The sequence below is a fragment of the Mustela nigripes genome, chromosome 5 (genome assembly GCF_022355385.1).
Source record: "Mustela nigripes isolate SB6536 chromosome 5, MUSNIG.SB6536, whole genome shotgun sequence".
Taxonomy (NCBI): Eukaryota; Metazoa; Chordata; class Mammalia; order Carnivora; family Mustelidae; genus Mustela; species Mustela nigripes.
In genome coordinates this window covers 119,461,394-119,482,019 of record NC_081561.1, presented here as the reverse complement: position 1 = coordinate 119,482,019, position 20,626 = coordinate 119,461,394, and the positions used below count along the sequence as shown (strand labels likewise).

Genomic DNA, 20,626 nt, shown 5'->3' with positions numbered 1-20,626 from the left:
ACAGAATTCAGAGAAGCTTGAATGGTGGAGCTACCAGGGGAGGAATAGAAAGTAGGGGCGGAAGGAGAGGTGCGGTCTTTTGAGATGGGACAGTGATGTACGCATCTTTGTCTCACTGTTCTTTTTTCCATGAACGTTATAGCACAATTAGTATTATTACTCTTCAAATTAGCTTCAGTGCTTGTCTCACTGTTCTTATCTGTGCTGGGTTTTCTTTCCTCCTCTTACCGTTTTGCCCTCAACTTTTATTTTTTTTTTTAATTTTTAATTTTTTATAAACATGTATTTTTATCCCCAGGGGTACAGGTCTGTGAATCACCAGGTTTACACACTTCACAGCACTCACCAAAGCACATACCCTCCCCAATGTCCATAATCCCACCCCCTTCTCCCAAACCCCCTCCCCCCAGCAACCCTCAGTTTGTTTTGTGAGATTAAGAGTCACTTATGGTTTGTCTCCCTCCCAATCCCATCTTGTTTCATTGATTCTTCTCCTACCCACTTAAGCCCCCATGTTGCATCACCACTTCCTCATATCAGGGAGATCATATGATAGTTGTCTTTCTCTGCTTGACTTATTTCGCTAAGCATGATACGCTCTAGTTCCATCCATGTTGTCGCAAATGGCAAGATTTCATTTCTTTTGATGGCTGCATAGTATTCCATTGTGTATATATACCACATCTTCTTGATCCATTCATCTGTTGATGGACATCTAGGTTCTTTCCATAGTTTGGCTATTGTGGACATTGCTGCTATAAACATTCGGGTGCACGTGCCCCTTTGGATCACTACGTTTGTATCTTTAGGGTAAATACCCAATAGTGCAATTGCTGGGTCATAGGGCAGTTCTATTTTCAACATTTTGAGGAACCTCCATGCTGTTTTCCAGAGTGGCTGCACCAGCTTGCATTCCCACCAACAGTGTAGGAGGGTTCCCCTTTCTCCGCATCCTCGCCAGCATCTGTCATTTCCTGACTTGTTGATTTTAGCCATTCTGACTGGTATGAGGTGATATCTCATTGTGGTTTTGATTTGTATTTCCCTGATGCCAAGTGATATGGAGCACTTTTTCATGTGTCTGTTTTGCCCTCAACTTTTTTGTTGGAACTGAATATGTTTCATCTGGATTGGAAACTATTTTCTCTAAGCCTCTTACTTTTCTCAAATTAGTGCTAGCATATATTTTGAACATGTTCACCCAGCCTTAGTAATACTATATGTGTGTGGACACATACACACACTAGACACTAGTGTGTGTGTGTATATGTCTAGCATATGTATATATATGCCTGTACAGGCATATAACACAGCTTTTAACATTTTAAGAGATGTCAGTATTCTGAATGGAAAGTGGAATCTTATTGAAACAAATATACAGTATTGCCACATGTATAATGGTCATATTTTAAAAATCATTTGTAGAACAAAATGTGAGGTATACATTAGGACAATAAACATCCGCAGAATGGATGAGAGAGAGGTGCAAAGAACCTGATTCTTTCGTCCCAGATTTGCAGGGCCAGAAGGCCTCCTCTGTCCTGTGTTTGACATCATAATCATAATGTTATTAGAATATGATGCAGTCTAAATCCTAGGCTTTTTAGAACGTTTTAACCCTGATAACCGTAGGGATATTTTACAAGGTACTTGTAATATGTTTTACAAGGTACTTGCAAAACATATTATGAAATGAGCTATCTCTACTGTATTATGCAACATAGCTTAGTAGTTAAGAGCTTGGGTTATGGGTCTATTGCTTATTCAAATTCCAGTGCTGCTATTGGCTATCTCTGTGACTGTGAGCAAATTGCTTAACTTTTTTGTCTTGTTAATTTTTTAATCTGTAAAATGTGGGTAATAATAATAATATCTAGTTCATAGGGTCACTGTGAACATTAAATGAGAAAATGTGTGAGGTTCTTGGCTCTGCTCCTGACACAGAGTAACATCAAGTAAATATGAATTATTAGGGTGGTTGCTTCAGCGAAATTAAATAAAATAATTTTTGGCTTGCCAGTAAACACAAAATAAATGCCTCTGATCCTTTGGGCTGAAGGAGGGAAAGCGTGAGTCTTAGGAAGGCAGAGTGTTGCCCAAGAATGAGAAATCCCCAATCGTGCTGATCCATCTGGAATGGATTGTTAGATCCTACTTCAGATGATTAGGACTAGTAAGCCTTTAAGCATTCATAAATGTTTTCTTGAGCACCTATTATGTGCCAGGCATTGTGCCAAGTTCTGGGGATATCAAAATGAATGAGACAGTACCTGCTGTTAAAAGAAATAAGCACAAGTACAAGGTCTATTCCAGCTTAATTTCCCTATAGGCTTGCTGAGGATGGATTCGTTCCTGGAGTGAGGGAAGCGCTTCCATTCACAATTAGAAGAAAGCCCCAAATGCCTTGGCACTGTTAAGGTCACCTGGGGAATAAGCTTGGAGGAGTGGTCAGACTCCCCTTGGTTAGGTGGTGGGGAGGGAGTGGAGGCAGTGAGAGGGGCTGAGCCCCTGGGGAGGGCTGTGCATGTGTGCCTTCAAGGGAGATCTTGATTGGCTGCAGGGTAGGGAGTCCATCTCAACTCCGACAAAAACACTGTTGCCTAACGTGGATCCTGAGTATCTCATTTTGTCAGGCCGAGAGAGCAGTTGTGTGTGCCAAGCTGATTTTTAACCTGTTGCAATGATATTGAGCTGTTTTTTGTTCTGCTTTGAATGGAGTTTTTAGTATTTTGTGGGGTTGACTCCTAATAGGATTAGGAATCTTACTGAGTTTTACATGGAAGAATCACATTAGAGTCAAAATAGTCTTTGCAGATTTATTACATTAAAAAAAGTTTCTAATAATCTTAGGTCTTTGTAATATTTTTAACTTTCCTTTTGTAAGGGGTAATTCAAAAGACTGATTGGAAAGACTATGTGATTGTCAGCTGCAAGCGAAGGAGGGGTGGGAAGATGCTCTGTTTGTTGTCATACTTAGAAAGGTCAGGGGGTAAGAAGGACTTACATTCAGGAGGCTGCTGCTTTATGCCAGAGGCTCAGAGAAGCCAAGTAACTTAGCCAACACAACACAGCTACTGAGTCGACATGCTAACCCAGCGACAGGACTCCAGGGCCCACCTGATTTCCTCTTTGGCATGTGTTTAAGTTGGTAACCTTGTACTAAGGTGGACCATATGAGGGGCGCCTGGGTGGCTCAGTGGGTTAAAGCCTCTCCCTTCAGCTCAGGTCATGATCCCAGGGTCCTGGGATAGAGCCCTGCATCAAGCTCTCTGCTCAGCATGGAGCCTGCTTCCCTCTCTCTCTCTGCCTGCCTCTCTGCCTATTTGTGATCTCTGTCTGTCAAATAAATAAATAAATAAATCTTTAAAAAAAAAAAAGGTGGACCATATGTAATTGCTATTTCTTTACATTTAAAGCGGTCTAATATTGGCAGTTTCATATGATTCCACCTAATATTTGGGAAGTAATAAGACACTTTGAAGAGCTTTTGCAAAAGTCTGTGGATAGTTCACTAAAAGAGTTCAATATGGGGTCTCCACCAAGTGACCTAATAGCTTCACAGAAGTTTTGATGTACTCAGAACCCAGTCAGCTACCACGCCATGTGCTTAACCCCTGGGTCGGACCCTACGTCCCCTTCGCCAGTTTAGGCATCAATAGTTATGACCTTTCCACAGAACAGCAACACATACCCAGAGAACACTATTTTATTTGGAACATCTAATATTTTACCAGGACTCAAATGGGCCTTGCTGTCTTTACTGGAATGATATTTTCCCTTTGATTGATTGTTAAATGGATAGAGACCGTGAAAGGATCTCTCTCTCTCTTTCTCTTTTTCCTGGGGATTTCTTGTTCAAACAGAATTTGTTGTATCCACATCAGTAAAGCCGTGCTAATATGGGCTGCTGGCCAGATCGTGGAAATAGCCTCATTATATTGAACTGGATGTCATAATGGTCCCCATTAAGGTGGGATTCTCTCTCTGTTTGTACTTTTAAACCCAAGTCCCTTGCCACTTTTTACATCTCTCTGAGAATAGCAACATTCTCTGGTAATACAATCTGAGAATGTGCTGTCTCTTGCCTCCTCCTACTGAAAACCATTACAAAAATAGAATCCCTGGTTCTGAGCATTTTTAGGGGTTTGTAGCTTGGTGCTGTTCCTCAGTCATTCATTTTACTGTCTGCACTCGTGATGACTATAAAGTGTTCCGGTGGCTGAAGGTAAGAACCCATGAGATTTACTTCTTTCGACACTCCCATTAATTGATATTGGTGTCCAAATATATGACAGGAAAAGAGCAGGGTTTTTGTTTTTTTTTTTTTTTTTGACACAAACCAAATGAAACACAAGTTTTTTCATTTTAATTTTTATAAGCTGTTCAGAGGCTAAGACTGTTGAAAGACAAAGCATTTCTATTAGCTGTTGAAATTTTACTGTAGTCCTGGCAAAGTGAAGCATTTGTTGTGCTGGATTTGGGTAATGGAACCCTGCAGGATTCCAGCTCAGGAATGCTGGAAGGATGAAGCCCACAAAGCAAAGGGCAGAGTGAGTGTCAATTTCATTCCTCCAATTACAGCAGTTAAAGAAATAACAAAATGCAGGGTAACATTTTATTGTGAGGGCTAATTGAAAATCAGGGGGAAATATTTAGGTATGCTATGTTATCATCTCTTTTCTATTTGTGTCTCTTCCCAGTTGACTCAATAGGACCTCCATTATGAACAAATCTCTATCATTAGCATTAGCTGAATTTTTGTTGTTATGATTAAGAGGATGATAAGAAGTGTTGTAGAGTGTAGTCCTTCCTTTAGCAAATGGGACAGTTCTTACATTCACACAGCAAGTCTTTCCCCAGTGCCCTATGGGTGCCAAGGTCTATAGGAGGGTTGTAGTGTGACCAAGACTGACATGGTCCCTACCCTCATGGAGGATAAATTTTAGTAGGAAGAAACAGATAGTACTAATAAACAAATAAATATGTCCTATAATGTCAGGAAATGAAAGAATTAGGCAGGACAAGGAAATGGTGGTGGTAGAGAAGGCCTCTCTGAAGACTCCTGAAAGAAGGGAAGGAGGTAGCCATGCTGATACCAGTAAGAAGGGCATTCTCAGCTGTGGGAAGCAAATGCAAAAGCCCTGGGGTAGAGACCAGCTAGGTGAGTAAGTCAATGAATGAGGTCACTGTAGCTGGAACAGAGAAAGGGAGGGGAGGGGCATAAGAAGTTGATGTTAGAATAGGCAGGGTCAGACCATGCTGGGTCTTAAAGGCTTTGGGAAGTCACTGGAGTTTTGAGCAGAGGCATGGCATGGCATGAACTAATTTAAACTATGAAAAGGTCACCTGGCTGATGTGGCAAATAAGCTTTGGGAAAAGTGGAGGGTAGAGAGAGGGAGACTAGTTGGGAAATGATTGCCATTGCCTTGGTGAGGGAAGATGATGGCTTGAAAGAGGGAGGTAGTGATGGAGGATCAGATTTGGGATGTGTTGAAGGTAGACAAATGGCATTTACAGATAAACTATATAGAAGTTGGGAAAAAAAAATAAGGAGTCAAGGACAGCATCTGTGTTTTTAGCCTGAGCAGCTTGGGTGAATGGTGGGAAGGAGCAGATTCACAGACAGAGGCAACAAGCAAGAGTTGTGTGGGGGCCTATTTAGAGATGCCTGTCATTCATTTGAGTGGCGATGTCAGGCAGGCAGTTGGATCTGGGTGCCGTTGAGCGGGGAGGTCTGGCTGGAGATGGGGGTTGCTCATCAATGTGTAAGATTTAAAGCCAGCAAGAGAGCATGAGATCCCTGGAGAGTGAGCTGTAACTGAGACGCAGCCTGAAGTCCAAGCCCTGTAGCTCTCCAGTGTTGTGGGATCTGCAGGAGCAGGTAGTGTCCCCAGAGGAGGCTGAAAGGAAGCAAACAGGGATGGGGTGGGAACAGTCTGGTGAGATGCGCAGTAAGGCTGGGCCCTGGGGAAGGCGTGAAGTTTGTCTTTCGAGTGTCCCCTCCCTTTACAGTGGTTTTCCATCTTCTCTGTGGGTCTTTTATCTGATTTCTTTTGTTTTTCTTATCCCATAGAACAACTGCCCCAGTTTTATGGGCACATGGGCACCCCCCTGACTGGCAGCATGGGCACCCCCCAGGAGCTTGTTAAACATGCAAATTGCGGGCTCCATCCTAGACCTACAAATAAGAAACTCTAAGGGGTGGGGCTCAGCGAGCTGAGTTTGAAGGAACTCTTCAGGGGCTTCTGGTGCATGAAGTTTGAGAACTACTGCTGTAAAGAAAGTAGTCGGTAAATGGAACCAAAGAAAAATCATAGATGAGACTTGACTCTTTTAACCTTTTCTGAGCTCTCTGTCTAAAGGCAAAGAGGTAAATATCTAACAGTAGATTTTAGGCATAAAACAATGGGCCATTCTTGAGACTTCTTTGTGGGGGCCAAGGAAACTTCTCAAGTCCTACAATTCATAAATGAAGGCAGATGCCTATTGTATCTCTGGTAATGAACTCTATGGATAACTATATAGTCTGTGTAGTATTATATAAGCTTTCTGAGTCCAAATATGAAGGCAATGAAAATTTGGGCATTTTGGTGGGCGATCCAAAATCTCTAGAGATAATTCAGAACTTATTTTGTTTCAACACTTATTTTGTTTAAAGTTGTTTATTTTTTAAAGATTTACTTATTTATTTAAATTATTTTTACTAACATTATCTGCCCCAGGGGTATAGGTCTGTGAATTATCAGGCTTACACATTTCACAGCACTCACCATAGCACATACCTTCCCCAATGTAAGATTTATTTATTTTACAGAGAGAGAGAGAATGTACAAGAAGGGGGGAGGGGTAAGGAGAGAGGGAGACAGAATCCTCAAGCAGAGTTCCCACAGAGACTGGTGCCCCTTGCAGGGTGCTCCTGGGGCTTGACTTGGGACCCTGAGATCATGACCTGCGTTGAAATCAAGAGTCAACTGCTCATCGAACTGAGCCACCCAGGCGTCCCTGATTAAAGTTGTTTAAACACTACCAGACAATTTTAAATAATACCTCATCAGCAAGACATATAATAATAATAATAATAATAATAATAATAATAATAATGGCAGAACATTCATTGAATTGTGAATTTTTATTCATAAAATACACCTCAAATTTATTTTAGCAATTTAAATAATAGAGTTTTATGTATATTTAGTCAAGCATTACAGTAGTAAGGGCTCAGGGAGATTAGAAATAAATGAATCCAATTAAAGAACACGTCTGTGAGATTTGATATGTCATAGGTATGAATGAACTGTTTGCACAGCAACTGTAAAGAAACCGTTAATGATGAACTACCTAGAAGAGGTTTAATCAAGAATAAATGCTATAGGACATATTTTAAAATATTTAAGTTAAACAAATGAAGATTTGTGCATTTGAAAACATCGCATCATGCCATCATTTTTGCTGTGTCTTTTCCTGGGGAGTTCAAAGCCTAAGGTTCTGCTTTTCTTTTATCTACAGACATGCCAGTTCCTTTGTGCTGTGCAGAAAAGGGCAGAGCTCTCAATGGTGCCATGAGGTTTAGCCTTGTGGGGTCTCTTCAGAAAGTGTGGGGAGTTGGGGACCCTCTGGTCTTGAATATAGAATGCAAATTTCCCAGTGTTGTGGAAGATTATTTCTTTGGGATCACAAGGACTTTTTCTGTTCCAGGAGTTTGTGTGAAGTTGAAAATAGGAGGTGTGCTCTTTTTACTCTTTCTGCCAGGGGGTTAGTTATAGGGTTTAGGAAGGACCTTTGTAAGGGTCAGAAGTGGGTGAGAAAGCTATTCCTGTGGAGAATAGAACCTCAACGAAATATAACTTGTTAGGTGGTGGGTTCCCCTATTACTTCTCTATCTTAGGTATTGACAAAATTCTAAAGGAAACACACACTTGAAAAGCGTCAGCTTAGTAAAAGGACAGTGAAGGTGAGGGGGATGGGCACAGAGGGTGGGAAGGAGGAATGGAAAGATGTGGAAAGCTGGGGCCAGAATACCTTGTATGCGTCTTATTTTCTATTTGGGAACATTTTTAAAAGTAAGAAAAACTCGGCTGGTATTAGTATTTTCTTTCTTTGTATTTGACCCCCCGCCTCCCCAGAAGAGGGCTAAAATTAGTGGTGTTGATTATAGAAAAGGAGACTGGCATTTTAAAATTTATGCCTTTGGTAAAAGAGACAGCACATTTTGCACTGAATTGTTTGGATCTAAATTTAAAGGACCAATACCTCCCTACCTGCCCCTCAACCCTGGCCCAACTTGGAGAAAATAAGAAACAAAAAAGCTGTAAGATCAATAGAATTTGGAACTTAGTTCTGTAGGATAGAGTACACCTAAACTTCACTAGCTCTAGATGTGGAATAGATTTCTGAGCATAAAAAATTAAGTTTTTCAGAACAAAAAATGTGGTCCCCAAAGTAGGGTTTACTTCATTTAAACCATGATAAATATGCCATCTATAACTCACAGGAAGCTGAACTTTTTTAAGAAACTACATGGCAAGACTTTCTTTTTTTTCAATTATAAGCAATAATTTAGGTTATATTCTCCAAAGAAGGAAACATAGAGTCATAGAGTTCACATGAAGGTCTTCAGAGACAGATAATTCTGTAAGGTAGGAAGGGTGGAAAATAGATCAGAAAGTATGTGAAATGTATAGGCACTGAGAGAGCATATGGACATTTGGACATTTTAAAATTATAAATGGTGTTCATGAGAAGCTGAACCTGTGGGAGAAGAACCTGTGGTGTTGTCCCTCCCATAATTTAATATTACTCACAACGAAGAAATCCTGGAAATACAAGGAAGAATAATTGGGGAACCATTTCAATACGAGGTGGGAGTGCCTGGTTTGCCTCAATTAGAATTTCTTTTTCATGAACTCTTTTTTGATTATGAAAGTGATACATATTTATTATAGAAAGAATGAAGATAATACGGAGAGGTATAAAGGGAAGGTAAATAACATCTTTAACCTATTTTCCAGATAGTCACTGTTAACATTTTGATTTTTTTGTTTCACCCTACGTGTATGTAAATACATGCATATTGGTACATGTTAACTTAAAAAGAGATAATTTTTCACTTTATCATTAGTATTTTTCACATCATTAGAATAAAAAAAATTGATGCCTGCATAATATCTTATCACATGGGTAGACCATAATTAAGTAATGGTTCTATTATTGCTTTTTATTTACTTACTTACAATTAAATATAAGAAATTATGCTAAGTACCCTTGTATATAGACTTTTGATGCTTATCTCTGACTATTTTCATAAGATATATTCCTAGAAGTTGAATTACTGGATTTAAGAAATGAACATTCTTAAGACTCTTTTTTTTTTTTTTAAAGATTTTATTTACTTATTTGATGGAGAGACAGAGACACAGTATGAGGGGGAACACAAGCAGGGGGAGTGGCAGTTGGTGAAGCAGGCTTCTCATGGACCAGAGAGCCCAATACAGGGCTGGATCCCAGAGCCCTGGGATCATGACCTGAGCCAAAGGCAGATGTTTAACAACTGAACCACCCAGGTGCCCTATTCTTCAGATTCTTGATAAACACTTATGGTTTACTCTTTTTAGCATTAGTATATAAGAATGCTCCTTTACTTCACCTTGTCTTCATTGAGATTTTAGTGTCATTAAAATAAAATCTTTGTCGATTTGAGAGAGAGAAGTGACAAAAAATCTGAAAGCTGCCTTAATTCATATAGGTTTTTACAAGTGGGCTAAAGTTTAAAAAAATTGTTCCTCAGCAATTTGTAGATTGTTTACATCCTTTTCATATTTTTCTATTTCAGAGATATTGTATTATCAATTTGTAGACATTATTTCTCTGGGGGTTTAAAGTACTATTCCTCCACACCCCTTCAGTACAGTTGTAATAGTTCCAAATAAATGGTTGAAGATAAAACCAATTTAGCATTTTAGTTTAAGTATCACATATGCCATGCCTGAACCACAACTTGACCAAAAAATCAGTGCATTTTCTTAATCTGCATAATGCCAAAACAATAGCATGATTTGTTTCTTTAATTTAGGATCTCACAGAATATCAGGATGATCATTATTATTTATAATCTTGGAGTTTAAAAATCCCTCACATAAACTTCCTTACTTAGTAGGTATTTTTTTCTTGCTTATGTAGAAAGGTTTGCCAGTTTTTTAAAATTTTGGTCATTTGGATTTAAGATAAATAAAAGTTTATTGCATTGAGAATTATTTTGTTAATCAGTTGCGAGAGAGCATCTGCTCTCTGTAAGATATGGTACTAGACAGTAAACGGAGACTATCATAAGAGAAAGAATTTAAGAGATTGTTGTCTGATACACTATTTGCCACACTGTGTGACAGGAACTAGATGTGCGTTAGAGACTGTGTGAGCGTTAGAGACCGTGGCCGGCGTAGGCGCTGAGGGAGGAAGCAGGAAATCACTGTGGCCTCTGTAGGTAAAGAAACAATGTTTATTCTTCCGGTCCATGAACAGGGAATGGTACAGATGCATGTTGTGGTGGGTCTGGACTTAGCTATATTTCAACTTGTTGTCATGGGTTTGTGCAGAGGTTTTCCATAATCTCTGTTGTGAGGATGGTTGACTTTGCTCCATCTCACCAAACTATTACAGTTTTTTACTGCTTCTTAATTATTATTTGCCTCTTATTTACACCCCCTGTCTTTCCTTCTTGAAATTACAGTGTGAGGGTAGATTTTGTGCCTAAGCCATCCCTCCCTCTTGTCGTGCCATCCTGTCCATAGCATGTTGGAGGAGACCTACAAAATAGAGGAGAAAGATGTTTCTAGGCAGAGGCAGTGTTTATGTAAAACCAAAGACTTTCGGGGAACTACTGAAATCACCAGAGCAAATGGAGAAAACCACAAGGAGCAAACACAAACCCACTTATTAGTATGAGACTATTATATTTCCAAGGGTGCCTTAGCCTAATTTCCCAGCAGATGTCTTCGTTTGTGAGCCTCTCACAGTATGGAATCCTCCTTATCGGCTCTCTCTGCTGGGCTCCATGGGAGCCTGAAAATGAAACATAAACTAGGTCTCTCTGCTGCAGAGGTTTACCCAGTGGCCGGGCAGTAACTCTGCCAGAATATAAAGAAGGTCATGCACTTCGTGTGACAGTGATTCGAGAATCCAATTAAAAAGTTTAGTGTAAGACGCAGTCGTTCCAACTTAATCTGATCACACTTTAATGCAATCCTCTGCTAATTGTAGTCAGCGCCTTGGAGCCAAATCAATTGTATGTCTCTGTTTCCACGTTTTCCTCCGTAATTTGATCACCTTCAGCTGGTTTTTTTTTGTTTTGTTTTGTTTTTTTAAATAGCTCAATTGGGAAATCTGGCAACATCTTTTAAGAATAGCCACATAACATAAAGCCAGCAAAGACACTTCAGAATGTCCAGCTTCAAAAGTGACATGACAGCAGCAAAAAGTCACTTGTCTACAATGGAAATGCACTAGGAGATGGCAGAGTTGAAGAGGAAAGGTTCTTGGGAAGAATCTTGACTCACCACGAACTGAGAAAATGCTGCTGATTCCTTATCTGTACAATCACTGCAACTCACTTGAAGTTGGCAAATATAGTCATGCTGCTGTTGGCGCCATGGACACCAGTCTCCCAGTCAAAATGATAGAAATTATATTAATGCATTTCTCTGAAGCTAAAAGTACCTCTTAATGGTGAAGAGAGACCTCTTGTTTGCTTTGCAAGGGCATCACACTGAGGTCCCCTATGGCAAGTTGGCACTTACTTCGTGAGTGGTCATGGCATATCGCTGAAGGCCAGGAAGGCCAATGATGCAAAAATGGCCCCTTTTATTCTATTGGAATTTGAGTAATTCCAAATATGTACATGGCTATTATAAAGTTTAGAGTAGACTCAGATGGTTAATTCTGCAAATTGAATGATTTCTGACTGTCCATAATGGAATAAGAGGATTACTTTGGTCTGTGCAAATATGAGTGAGATTGACAAGCTGCAAGTCCTAGTGATTGCAAATTACCCATTTCACATTGCTTTTGGAGCCAGGGTACCGGAGGATGTCTGCAGATCTAGTACAAGTCACTCAACGGATAAAAAAAAAAAAACAAAAAAACAAATGTAAATTGGTATCAATAGCCATTTTGAAAAAATATGCCCAAGGGCATATGCCCAAAGTTCCTCTTTTGATATGCCCATTGTATCCTGGAGAACAGGTGAGCTGCCCTCATGAGGGGAGCCTGTGGAGTCCTGAATATGGTCTATGTGGCACTTTTCAGGAAAGCTTTACAAGTAGAGTAGGGCTGTGTCCTGTCCCTCCTTTACTAAAGTCACCTAAGTCTCATTCCTCACTGTACTCATTCCAGAGTCCCAGGGTTGTGCACCCAAGTATTTTATTTTGTCTTGCTCCACAGGGGAACATTGAACGGCTTTGCTAACTGTGGTGTGTGTGTGTATGTGTGTGTGTGTGCGTGTAAGAGAGTGAGAGAGAGAGAGACAGGGAGAGATACCAGAATGTGCCTCACTGCTGAGAGCGGGGGGGAGCGTCTGGGTTTGGAGGAGGGACATGGAACTCATAATGTGATTCCCATCAGCATCTAGACCTTTAATCTATACAAATGAAATGCTCCAATTTAATAGAATTCTAAAAGTAAAACAAATGCTTTGTTCTTAGTGAATCTGTCATTCAGAGCTGCTCTTGGCAGCACATCAACTGTACTTGAAATGTCTTTAAGTGGGTATTTTTTTATTGTGCTTTTCATCTTAACACATCTTTGAGTTGTTAGAGGAATAGGAAGGCTGAGTTCCTCTCAGTGTATCAGGTCTGTGCTACTCTCAAGACCCCATTTGCTTACTCAGCAGCAAAGAGCTTACCTTCATGAGTATTTTGGCCGTACTGCAATAGAGCTTAGAGACTAAGAAGCAACAGAACAAATTAATGTGAGTTAGAGGTAGAGAGGAAAGAAATACGGCATGAGGAGATGTTTGTAATAAGGTGTATTATAATCACTACCAAAGCGGAACTATTGTTTTGGGGAAGTCAGGTGCCAAAAAGCACCACAAAGTATGGAAGTAAAGAAATAATACTTACTGTTTGTTGGGCATTTACTACGTCCTAGGCACTGTGCTATGAGCTTTCCATATAATATTTCTCTAAACCTTAGCATATCCATTGCTATGAATTATAAAGAGGAAGTTGAGGTCTAGATGGGTTGTCACACAGTAAGTGGCTCAAACCATGGTCTACCTGACCTCATGATATTTTTGTTATTTTTGGTGGATTCTTTATGGTCTTTTTAGATGAACAGCAAAATATTGACATTTTTATTTATCAAAAGTATTTGCATAACTCTTCTTATATTTTTTAGCATTTTCATGTGACTCTGTAGAATTTCAAATCCTTTATCTGTTTTGAATTTTTATTTAAGCCTATCTGGAGTATTTCTATCATTGTAGGCAAAAACTTAGGGAAGACTTCTTCAGTCGTTGAGATGCATACTTCCAATGCCTGATAGTGTATATGAGAGAAATGAATCCTTGTTTGCTCTCTGCTTATTGCCATGAAGTCTCTGTGCTGAAATGTTGCATTAAAAGTGTGTTTTAAATTATTGTGTAATACCCCAAATTTTCAGGGGTGCAAGTTTTTTGCTATCAGTCTGGGTCCTTTCAGGCAGAGACTGAATGGATAGACCAACGCTCACTTGACACAGGAGATGCCCAAGCATAGGAGCTGTACCTCCTGTCAGAGCCCACCTTGCTCACTGTCACATGCATGTGATCTCAGGGAAGATGGTCAGAGACTCACAGCCCAGAAGGTTCTTTTCTAACAGAGATATATTGTTGGGCTGTTGGTCATTAATAGTCACTGAGGAAAAGAGTCCTGTCTGAGTTGCATCTTTATCTTCTTCTTCTTCCAGATGTGTGAAATATTATGCAGTTGACATTGGAACATAGCAAAACGTCTCTTGACTCTTGCCCTCTAGGTACTTGGAACCCCGAGGAATGATTAGAGATTATCGCTTGAAAAATAAGGTTGGAGGAGGAAAAGGGTATTTTCTGGTCCCTTCCATACTTGCTGCAGGAACTGGCCTTGGTGTCTTCTTCCTGAGCACAGCAACTTAGTCCTTCTGTTCATTGATATCTCCCCAGGACCTCCACAGAGATACTCAGTAAACGTGTATTGAAGGAATGAATGGGGTTAGCAGTTGGAAAGGCCTTCAGAGGCAAGTAGGATTTAAGATAGTTCTTTATTAGAGGAGTTCTATAGGTATGTGTTGGAGGAGGAAGAGAGGAAAGTATAAGGTTAGTTTGGGGAGAACAATTTTGGGTGAAGTGAAGAGCTGATGAAGGAAAATTTTCATATATTGTCAGAAAAATAGGTGGGAACCACATCTCTAAATTTCAATTTAGAAACTGCATTTCTGACCAAGAAGTGCAAAGAGTCTGTGTTGTGTGTTTTCCTTGGGACATGATTAGAGTAATAAAGCACATCAGTCGTATGATTCAACTTCCCAAGCCTGGAATACATATCACATGCCCACCTTCTAATTTTTTTTTGCTTGCGTAGGATAATTTTTTTTTTAACTTGCCCTGAGTAAATGGACTATTTGATATAAAGTCATTGTAATTTGCTGACATATACCACTATACTGTAGTTTGTGGCCATGCTATTATTGAACCTGTTTTAGCTGATTTCTATCAGGTATAATAGGTAGATAGATACTTCTATCTATGTATTTATTTATATATTTATATATATTTCTCTCTATATATATTTCTATATATGTATATTCTATATATTTCTATTCCTTGTCACTCGTCACTTGCTTGAATTTTCCTTTGTCTTTGTCTGATCTCTCTGTAGAAGAACAGGGAAAAGGAAGAGAAGGTAAATGAAGATTTGCTGATCTCTGGAAATCTACCAATCACTTTAACATTTTGAACTTTATTAGTTTATTACATTTAATATACCTACCTTAATCCAAAGAGTATTAAAAATGCACATAAATTTTTTTTTTTTAGAAAAGTGAACCCATTAGATAAAAGGAAAAATAAAAGAAGTCAGTGTTGCACAAAAATGCCTGCCCTGAGGTCTTTGTATACTTGTTAGAGGTGGTTACAAATCAGATTTGGGACTCAGAGCTTTTTGACTTCCAGTGGAATGGGGGAAACATGATGGGTTGTATGCTTCATGGTGTCTGTGAGACAAATCAGTTTCCCAGGAGCAGTCCAACTAGTTCTGGAACCTGAAAGGGAGTTCTCCCATGGGTCCTCATAAAGAAGACTATGAAACATTTTATCTTGGCTGCCAGTGGGAAGGGTTGATAGCTTCTTGTGGAAACTGAGGACTCAGTCAAGATTCTCTCTCCTGACGTGGTCTGAGGTGATAGCTGTGGGCAGGGCAACCTATCATCTTCAGTTCCTAAATACCTCAAGCCATACCTTTGTAATGAGCTCTCCAAGATATACTCTTTATCCTCTTCACATCGCAGTCTGCAGTTATTAGGTTTCATATTTGTTTACCGTGTCTTCTTAGAAATAGATTCTAATCTGTGGAAGGGCAAGGACTCTAGGCTGCTTACTCATTCTTCATCTCCACATAGCACAAAGCCTGGTATATATTAGGAGCTTAATAAATATTTATTGAAGATGGAATGGAAAGAACTGGTGGTAAAATGTACCCAAATGTAACTGAATTAGTTAGCCTGTTAAAAGGGAATTTTAACTACTTATAAGCCTAGTTTCACTGGTTTGCTAGCTATAAAAATACTAGGAATGTTTACCACAATGATTGATCTTGGAACAGTTAACATTCTTCTTGCCAATAATCAGATAGCATCAGATGGCCAGTTGTCTGTTGAATTCACCCTACACAGAAAATCTGTTAGAGTAGATTTTATAATCTATACCTCACCGATGAGGACACAAAAGCTCAGAGAAGTTGAATTATGGACTTATTTTCTACTTATAATCAAAAATGTATTTTAAAATCAAGACCTTTTCGTGAGTTTATCATATAATTTGGCTGTTGTATATGGGGCAGCTACCTCTGTATACATTAGTTAAATGTTAGGCATTTCTAAAATAATCAAGGTGTTTGTGGCAACCAGTTATATGGCTCATTTTTGCTGGCTTTTTTTTTTCAAATATGGATTACTGCCATTCCTGGGGAGAGAACACATGCACCCATTTCCTGTGGTGGCAGATTCAGGGCTGTGTCCTCTCACTCCACAGGGACACAGAATACAAAGGATTGCAGCTCTCCCTGGATCAGATCTCAGCCTCTAAACCAGCCTTCTCCTACACCAGCAGTTCCACTCCTACCATGACTGACAACAGGAAGGGGACCAAGTCCAGGCTCTCCAGCTCAAAGTCAAAATCCAGAACTTCCCCATATCCTCAGGTAGGTGCACTGCCATTTTGCAACTTTCTTTTCTTGTTTGTGTGTGGGGGTACCTTGGTTTGGTCTCAAAGTTGAGGAAGTATTAACACAGCTTGGAATTTCATTATCTGGTTGTAATAAATTTAAAACTTCCATGTAAAGCTTTCTAAAACTACCTTCTTCCGCTCTTCTCCTTTTAAAATAACTATGCTAGTAAAAATTTGAAATGATCTTGTGGTTTGCTGCTTTTATACGGAGATTGTGAGAGTCTCAGTTGTAGTTGGAGCCATAACTCTGTTTTTTCAAGGAGATTGATCCTGACCGAAAAGATGTAGCTGGCATAGCAAAATGTGGAAAACAAAGAGCTTAACATGGTAAAATTGATTCTTAGGATAGGAACCGAAGTAGAGGAAAATGAAGAGATGGAGGCCAAGAATCAAGGCCACGTCTTGTCATGAGATGTGTGCATGTGAGGACTATCTGGGGAAGGAGGGAAGTAGAATCTACCAGATGGCAGGAATGGTAGGAAAAGCAACTCTCTTCTCATCTTGACAAAGTGGTGAGCTGATGAGACCCAGGTGAGGTACTCTAGTAATACTGCAATGCAAAGGATGAGTCTGTGCTCTTGGAAAGAAAAATATTATTTTTCTGATCAGTCAATCTTAGAAACTAGACTCTACCAAGATACATGCACGACTGTCTCCTGGCCTGGAAGAAGTGGGATAGAATTGGGGATTCTCTACTCCTCGAATCTTAGGTCCATCTCACCTCTATCCTTTTCCTTAAGGTGCCACATCACTCGAGTAACTCAGGAGAAGATTCCTAGGCTTATATAAAGCCAAACTGGATTTGGACTTATTTTGTCAACGTGGTCTCTAGCGTTTATGTTTTAAATATAGTTTTTAAACTAAACATGGCCATCTACACTGGTTATAGAAACTGTTATGGCCTTACTTATCAGAGCGATATTACTCTGTTTTCTACAAATGTGTATACTATGTGAGGAAATGTCATTCATTGAACTCATGGTTACTAAGAAGCTACTATTTGCTAGATTATTTTAGCAGCTTGGTATATAAAGATGAGAAGATCATGGCCCCAAAAGATTTTATGTCACACAATTTAAAATCTCCCACAGAAGGTTAGATCTCTTTGCTCTGACAAAAGGGAGGGAGTTGATATGTGATGCCTAGACAGTTTTCAGTGTACACCCTCTGTTATGAGGACTGAGCACTTTACTTAAAAAGTACATTTTAGTTAAAGTCACCATGGAGGAGGAGTTGCTTCTTTTTATTGAACATCTGAGAAGCTTTTATTATTACAATCTTGTACCTTGGGGAAAAATTTTACTGCTCTTTTTATTACTTGGAAGTATCGACTATGCCTTTGGGTAATTTTATCCTTAAATAAACAGGAATGTTGAACACATAGATGAAAGAAGAATTTAAATTAGGAAATACTATGTTAAGAAGGCATTTATCTATTGTTATACAGAAATTAAGCCATAAAATATCTCCCAATTGGACTTCCCCAAACTCACTAATTCTGTTCTTTCATTCACAGCTCTAATATTCACAGCTCATTTTTTAAAGATTAATTAATTGATTGATTGATTTCAGAGAAAAAGAGAGAGAACACGCTTGAGTTGGGGGGAAGGCAGAGGGAGAGAGAATCTTAAGCGTGCTCTATGCCCAGCATGGACCCCAATGTGGGGCTCGATCTCACAACACTGAGATCATGACCTGAGCTGAAATCACAAGTTGGACATTTAACCAACTAAGCCTCCCAGGCACCCCTAGATGACTCATTTTTTAAAAAATGTTGTAACTGCCATTAGACTGCTCTTTCTACATGTGGTCATATGTGGAGGAGGAGTTAATTTGAAAGTTATATAAGTTTCCTAGTTTATTTTAATTTTTTAGAAGATTTTATTTATTTGAGAGAGAGAGAGAGAAAACGCTTGCAGGAGCAGAGGGAAGCAGCAGAGGGAATGGGAGAAACAGGCTCCCTGCTGAGCAGGGAGTCCGAGGAGGGGCTCAATCCCAGGACCCTGGAATCATGATCTGAACTGAAGGCAGAGGCTTTAACCCACTGAGCCGCCCAGATGCCCCACATGTTCCCTAGTTTTAAAAAAATACAGAAGATTGTCTACCTTGGACTGGCTGCCTCTGCCTTTGGTAACTCCTCTATATAAATTCTCCAACCTACCAAGGTTGACCCATAGGTAGGGACACCTCTATGCCTCTATTTAGCAGGAACAAGGTACAAAAGATAAGACCTTCCGCTCTCAAGAACCTTAAAGATTTAAGGGTCAAAATTGTTTAGAGGGGGAATGATGTGGAGAACAAAGGCAAGAAAAAAAATGTAGATAAAATTATATTTCCTTATAACCTGCAACCCACAGACAAATACTTGAGGCTGGTAGAATAGACATTGCTCTAGGAGGCTCCACTCTCACTGTTCATGCTTTGCTAAGAGGGGAAAACAGCCTTAGCTTGACAATAGTAAGGCCTCCAGGATCCTGTGCATCTTCTTTAGCATATGAATATTCTTTCGGAAACTTCCCTTTTTCTTTACCTTCCTCAACTCCAACTTATATAATCAATTGCTCCTCATGACCCCAGTGCAGACTTTTCTGTCCACGAGTCCTGTCCCCATGCTATAATAAAAACACCATTTGTACCAGAAAAAAAATAATAATACAGAAGAGTGAAACATAGGGAGAAAAAAACAAAAACAAAAAACACCTCTATTCCCTTATTTTCCCTCTCTGAAATCGCGATTTCTTCTGGAAATATTCTAGGGTGTATAAAGATCATGCAAATGCCCACACCTGTGTCCATATAGGATTTCTCTTGCTGTTTGTGTGTCCATTTTTGTGGCTAGTACTTATATATATGTAGCCCTTAGAACTTGGCTCTGTGTCTCATTTGAAATCACACAGGGGGCACCTGGGTGGCTCAGTGGGTTAAAGCCTCTGCCTTTGGTTCAGGTTGTGATCCCAGGGTCTTGGGATCAAGCCCCTCATTGGGCTCTCTGCTCAGTGGGGAGCCTGCTTCCTCCTCCTCTCTCTCTCTCTGCCTGCCTCTCTGCCTACTTGTGATCTGTCTGTCAAATTAATAAATAATAATAAAAAAAATCTTTGAAATCACACAGGCATGAATTAAGTTTACTTAACATATATGTGCCTGGTAAAGGTTATTTTTAAATTGTGTTTACTTTAGACAATCATGGTGCTAAGTCAATCATTGACTGAGTTCCTACTATATGGGCTACTAATATGTAGAGATCAGAAGTGGAACACACTGCCTTTGCTTTCAAGAAGCCACTCCTATAGACAGATGAGGGAACAGGCATCTGTAGGGAATTGTCATGGGGTGAGCAGAAGGCCCTCTGGGGGCACATTGGCAAAGCATGAAATCTAGGGCAAACTCCTCACTGTATCTTCTGGAAGAAAGCAATTGGGTAGCATCATCTTGAATTCCAAACCCTTAGAAATGTTAAAGAAAAAAAATTAGCTACTCAGAAGTCCCATTTGTTTCAAATTGTCCTTATATTATACTTAACCTTTAATTTTCGTGCATCACTGCTATTACGTGTCCTTGACTCAGAAGATGCTCACTGATCCCCTGCGTTAGAAAGATGCTTTGCTGGCCATTGTGGTGAATGAGGGTAGGGGTTGGGTGAAAGTTGCTAGAATATAAAAAAGTTGTATAAGAAATGTCCTCAAGCTTTACAGAACAGCTGAAATGATCATTTACACTTTAGAATCAGTACTGCATAGGAGAGAGATGGTGTACACAAAGGGCTTTGTGAGTGGGATCAGCTGCAGGGACAGGAGCCTGGGTGACTGGGGAAGTCATTGTGCCTGACCTGGCTTTGAGAATTGGGTTCAGGTGTACAGCCGTAAGGAAAGGATGAGGACACTTCAGAAGACCAAGATTATGAAGAAATGGCGGAGACGCATTGCGATTGGAACTGGAGCCAAGTGGGGAAGATTTTGGTCCCTGTGGTTGAGGACTAGGGATGATACATTGGGAAACGTTGTTTGGTTCCAAGTATCTGCCTGGCCAAGGAATTTCGAATTTGTTTTGCCGAGAGCGAGTAAAGGTTTTTGAACAGGAAATGAGGGCATTAAGGTGGTTGAAGCAAGGCAGACTCCTCATGTGAAGAGCCGTGGCATGCATCGTGAAGATCTGAACTAAAGTTCTCTACAGAGGTAAAAG

The 20,626-nt window shown here is 39.8% G+C and overlaps 1 protein-coding gene across 1 annotated transcript in view; it reads left to right on the top strand.

Annotated features, from left to right (window-relative positions):
* The window catches only part of SIM1 (SIM bHLH transcription factor 1), a 74,343-nt gene that overhangs the window by 25,741 nt on the left and 27,976 nt on the right, over positions 1-20,626 (top strand). The window contains exon 10 of the mRNA XM_059401112.1: positions 16,253-16,421. Coding sequence (XP_059257095.1) covers positions 16,253-16,421 — 169 coding nt within the window. The remainder of the gene's footprint in view (positions 1-16,252; positions 16,422-20,626) is intronic.